The sequence below is a fragment of the Mus pahari genome, chromosome 8 (assembly GCF_900095145.1).
Source record: "Mus pahari chromosome 8, PAHARI_EIJ_v1.1, whole genome shotgun sequence".
NCBI lineage: Eukaryota > Metazoa > Chordata > Mammalia > Rodentia > Muridae > Mus > Mus pahari.
The window spans coordinates 21,979,502-21,985,224 of record NC_034597.1 but is presented as its reverse complement, the minus strand read 5'-3'; the positions used below and the strand labels follow the sequence as shown (position 1 = coordinate 21,985,224).

Sequence of the window (5,723 nt, the reverse complement as noted above, 5' to 3'; positions counted from 1 at the left end):
GGGCTTTAGAGATCCCAGATTGCACAGCTGAAAACTGCATGGCCTGGTTCAAAATGTTGACAGCTGAGAAGGCAGGTGTTGGTAATGAGAAAATGCAGGGCTGTAGAAAGAAGAAGGCAGGGTGTGGGAAGGAGTCCTGAGCTGCTGCCCTTCTGCCCGCCCATCTTTTAATAAAATGCTATAGTAGCATTTTATTAAATATAGTAGCATTTTATATAACAGCCTGCGGAAAGGTGAGCGGAGAAAGGAGTCTGTGGTCAGCTGTAGAGCCTCCTCTCCACCCCAGAGTGAGAACCTTGTGGTCCTGCTCCCATAGACTCAGAAGTCACAGACCGCCGGTGCCAGGAGCAACAACGGACACGGTGGGTGTGGGCATGGCTGGTCCTGGCCTGCTAGGAAGGAGGAAGACACATTGGACTCATCTTGCCAGCATCATAGTCAGGTGAGCTTCCTGAAAAACTCATACATGAGCCCCCAGACAGATTCTGAAGGTGTGGCATAGATCCAGGAACCTCCATTTCTGAAGCCTCCCTCCCCCCGGGGTCAGGAGACTCTGAGGAAGGCAGCCTAAGGACCGTGCTCTGGGTTTGGGATTGAGAGGGCACGTGGTAACAGGGTTCCAGGGGGGAAAAGATGGGGTAGTCGGTAGAGAAAGGGACTCCTGAGCTCTGATGGACCATTCCTTTTTTTTTTTTTTTTTTTTTTTAAGATTTTATTTATTTTTATGTGAGTACACTGTTGCTGTCTTCAGACACACCAGAAGAGGGCATCCGATCCCATTACAGATGGTTGTGAGCCACCATGTGGATGCTGGGACTTGAACTCAGGACCTCTGGAAGAGCAGTCAGTGCTCTTAACTGCTGAGCCACCTCTCCAGCCCTGATGGCCCATTCCTGTATGCTCCTAAGACAGCAAGAAGACACTCGGAGGGAAGCTGCTTCCTGTGTGCTCTCCCCCCCCCCATACTCCAAGGAACCACTCACTTCGGAGCCAGCTTGGCCCAGCCTTACATAAATACAATTGAAACTCTACTTTTTAGAGGACTTCTAGTTGCCCGGGATACCTTACATTTAAATGCTGTCCCCAAAGACATTCGGAGAAGCCTGAGTAGATAAAAACACACCCAGGTAGCCTGAACACTGGCGCTATGCCCTATCCCAGTTACTCAGGAGACAGGGGATCACAAGTTCAAGGCCAAGCAAAGCAACTTAACAAGATCTTGTCTCAAAATAAAACTCTTGCAGAGGGCCGGCGGCGTAGCTCAGTGTCACAGCACTGGCATAGTCCCCAGTACTACAGAACAAAGCACATGTCAAGGTCACTGGCCTAGTCTTACTGTGCGGCTGACTCTTGACATCTGGGCCTCTCCGTATTAACTCCTAGCAAACGGTTTTAAATGATGCTCTTGGGGCTGGCAATAGGGCTCATAAATGAGAAAGCTTGCCACACAAACCTGACAACTTGGAGAGAGAAAGCCAAGTCCTATGAGCTGGACTCTGACTTCCATCACATGGGTGCCACACTAGCACACATACACATGCAACATACACAAGTCATACACATGTACTTTTTATTATTATTATTATAATATGTAAGTACACTGTAGCTGTCTTCAGATACTCCAGAAGAGGGTGTCAGATCTCATTACAGATGGTTGTGAGTCACATGTGGTTGCTGGGATTTGAACTCAGGACCTCCGGAAGAGTAGTCAGTGCTCTTACCCACTGAGCCATTTCACCAGCCCCAAACATGCACTTTTTTAAAGGGTAAATGAAAAAAAAAGTAAATACATGGGTTTTGTTTTTCATTTTGAGACAGTCTCCCTATGTAGACCAGGTTAGCCTTGAACTCAAGAGATCCACCTACCTAAGTGTGAGTGCTGGAATTAAGGATGCGTGCTAACGTATCTGGCCCTCTAGTTCCCCTTTAGAACTCTTTAGAGACCAATATGGAAGATGTGGGGGACGTTGTGCCAGAGGATTATAAACTATTGGGCATCAAGATAAAGTCTGTGTAGACAGTACCAAGGGCAACCACATCCAAAAGGGAATTAAAGAGGAAAAAGAAACCCATGTGCCTATTTTACACCCCAGAGGAAAGCCTGATGATCTCCCCTGCAGGAGCAGCATACAGGGCGCAGGAAGCCTGGCTTATGAGGGAGCCTGGAGGCCCACAGCTCTGGATATAGCTCAGTGGTAGAGAGCCTGGTTCACATAGGGGAAGGCCTGGGTTCTATCCTCAGAACTGCAAAGGTTATTTCAGAAGTATTTCTCACTGAGTAGCATTTTTCTTCTCTAAAAATGAAAACCACAGGACTGACACAGGGAAAGACACATTTTTATTTTTTTTATATTTGGTTTTTTGAGACAGCTCTGAGATCCGCCTGCCTCTGCCTCTTAAGTGCTGGGATTAAAGGTGTGTGCCACCACTACCCGGCTGAAAGCCACAGTTCTTCCACCATGATTTGTTCTTGTTTGGTGTATAACTTCAGGAGCTCCTTACTTCTTTTATAGAAGAAACTAACCAACCATTCTTGTGGCAGATCAATGGCATATTGCTTTTTCTTGGCCAAACAATGGTTAAATATTAACATCTAAGAGAGTTTGTTAAAAGAAGTAACTTCAAAGGTCAATCACACTCAAGGGAACTAATTCATAAACAAAAAGGGCTTTTGGTCTTCACTTAAAAAGACGCTCCTCCTTTGGCAGGAAGCCTTGAACTGGAGATCTTTCCTCTGCAGTCTCACCTCCAGGGTGATCCTGGCTCCACAGCAGGGCTTTCCATAGCAACACACGTCCAGTCCAACAACCGCTCTATGCTGGGTCCAGGTACCAAAAGTGCCAAAGCGTTGCCAAAGTCATGTCATTTTGTCACCGAGTCTGGATCTATTCAACTGAGTCCTGAGAAAGTGGATCAGCTTGGTCTCTGTGAGGAACGCTGTCCCAAGAGTCACTCCTAAGCAGATGGTCCCCACAGCAATGTGTGCCAGCCTAGCTGGCCAGCCCCGCTCACAGCAGAGGAATGCCTAGGGAAAGAAACTAGAGTCACTGCCAGACAAACCAGGGAAAGAAGTTATCTATCATCCCGCTGCTTCTTTCTTAAGGTTTATTTATGTGTGTAAACACATGTGCATAAGTGTGCTCTGTGTGTGTGCTCTGTGCCTTTAAAAACCAGAAAAGGCATTGGATCCCCTAGAACTGAGTTACAAGTGGTTGTGAGTCACCATATGGGTGCTGAGAACTGAACCTGGGTCCTCAGGATAGGACCCAGTGCTCTTATTCACTGAGCCATCTCCACAGCCCTATCATCCAGCTTCTAAGTCAAATACAGGGCAGGGTGATGAGGCAAGGGCTTAATTTAAATACTACTCTGCAGATCTGGAGAAGATGGGAGGAGACAAACACATGACCAGTGTGTTTAGACTGGCTGGGAGATGGAGGTCTAGAGGGAAGAATGGTACACGGCCTACAGAAGCCAGTGTGCGAAGGCTGCTGGGAGGTCTTACCTCTGAGACGCTAGTAATCCCAGCACTGAGAATGAACACCCCAAGAAGAACTGGTGACAGACGCAGGCCAGCCAGGGGTCTGTGAGGGCTCTCTCGGAAGTAGTGATGGATGAAGGAAAGGCTCTGTGTGATCCGGATGCCCATGTTAAAGCAGTTGGCCATGATGAAGCCCACACTGCCACACCAACTGGTCAGCAGGTAGGATAAGACTAAAAATGAGAATGACAGTGCCAGCATGGTGAAATTGTACCTGGGGGACAAGCAGAGTGGGGAGGTGAGCACCCCCAAAAAGCAGCCATATCAACTCACAGAAAGATCCCTGAGTTCACATTACTCCAGATGAGTTCCCACAATCCAGTGGTTTTACTTTTTAGGTGTGTTGTGAGCAAGGATGGTTTATTATGGTTCTTGTGCTAGATTAAACCCAGTGCCTTATATATGCTAGACAAGTTTCTTTGCCTCTGTATGGTTTTTTTTCTTTCTTTTTTACAGGCTGTCACTGTTCAGAATTAAACCCAGCTAAGCAGCCTAGGTTTGCACAAGCTAAGCAAGCTTTCTGTGCTGAGCAACAGTTGCAACCCTCAGGCCTTAAACTCATGTTCTTCCTGCCTCAGCCTCCCAAGAGCTAAGAAGATTCCAGGTGTGTGCCTCCACACCCAGACATCACCCAGGTTTTTGTAACACTGAATACTACATAGTTAACATGAAAAAGGTGACTTTCTCCTGACTCCTTAAACACAACACATACAATTCAAAATACTTATACTACTTCTTCTTTTTTTTTTTCTTTTTCTTTGAGACAGGGTTTCTCTGTGTAGCCCTGGCTGTCCTGGAACTCACTTTGTAGACCAGGCTGGCCTCAAACTCAGAAATCCCCCTGCCTCTGCCTCCCGAGTGCTGGGATTAAAGGCATGAGCCACCACGCCCAGCAAAATACTTACACTTCTAAGAAAAATAATTTATTAGGTGATACTTTGAAAACAAGACACAAAAACCCTGTTCAGCTGAAGTCCCCAGTGACTGTGACCAGGGTAATAATGTACGCTCTGTAAACAGCTGTGGGGAGTGCTAGGGACATTGGCAAGCAATTAGTACACATGGCTCTTATCCTGTGAGGCTGAGAAGCCACCCAGGGACTAGGGGACTCTCCACCTTTGCTGCTGCCTGATTGCTTCTGTACCTCATCCTGCTTCTCCTGGGAAGTGAAGCGCCAGGCAGAAGCCTCAAAGCACCTCACTCAGGGCAAGTGACAGGTCTGCAGTAAGCACAACCCGGACCCCCTGGTGCACCCCAGCCTCTTGCAGACTCCCTGGGCTCCCTGTATCTCAGTGCTCTTTGGATGTGAAGCGAATGGCTCGGCTACTTTCTTCATTTGTCATTTCTTTCTCTCTCTCTCTCTTTTTTATTAGATATTTTCTTTATTTACATTTCAAATGTTATCCCCTTTTCTGGTTTCCCCTCCAAAAACCCCCTAGCCCCTCCCACCCCACCTCCACCCCCTGCTCACCAACCCACCTACTCCTGCTTCCTGGCCCTGGCATTCCCCTACACTGGGGCATAGAGCCCTCACGGGATCAAAGGCCTCTCCTCCCACTGATGACCAACCAGGACATCCTCTGCTATATATGCAGCTGGAGCCATGGGACCATGAGCCATGAGCCAACCCCCCCCGCTCCCATGTGTACTCTTTGGTTGGTGGTTTAGTCCCTGGGAGCTCTGGGGGTACTGGTTGGTTCATATTGTTGTTCCTCTTATAAGGCTGCAAACCCTTTCAGCTCCTTGGTCCTTTATCTCGTCCATCGGGGACCCCATGCTCAGTCCAATGGTTGGCTGAGAGCATCCACCTCTGTATTTGTCAGGCTCTGGCAGAGCCTCTCAGGAGACAGCTATATTAGATTTCTGTCAGCAAGCACTTTGTTGGCATTCACAATAGCGTCTGGGTTTGGTGACTGTATATGGGATGGATCCCCAGGTGGGGCAGTCTCTGGATGGCCTTTCCTTCAGTCTCTGGTCCTCACTTTGTCTCTGTATCTCCTCCCATGGGTATTTTGTTCCCCCTTCTAAGAAGGACTAAAGTATCCACACTGTGGTCTTCCTTCTTCTTGAGCTTCATGTGGTCTGTGAATTGTATCTTACGTATTCTGAGCTTCTGGGTTAATATCCACTTATCAGTGAGTGCATATCATGTGTGTTCTCTTGTGATTGGGTTACCTCACTC

The 5,723-nt window shown here is 47.7% G+C and overlaps 1 protein-coding gene across 1 annotated transcript in view; it reads right to left on the bottom strand.

Moving 5' to 3' along the window:
- Positions 1 to 2,375: 2,375 nt before the first annotated feature.
- Positions 2,376 to 5,723, bottom strand: part of Rft1 (RFT1 homolog) — a 38,450-nt gene continuing 35,102 nt past the window's right edge. Inside the window, exons 12-13 of the mRNA XM_021203689.2 lie at positions 3,506 to 3,755; positions 2,376 to 3,025 (exon numbers count right to left, since the gene is read on the bottom strand). Of these exons, the coding sequence (XP_021059348.1) occupies positions 2,858 to 3,025; positions 3,506 to 3,755 (418 nt within the window). The 3' untranslated portion in view covers positions 2,376 to 2,857. The remainder of the gene's footprint in view (positions 3,026 to 3,505; positions 3,756 to 5,723) is intronic.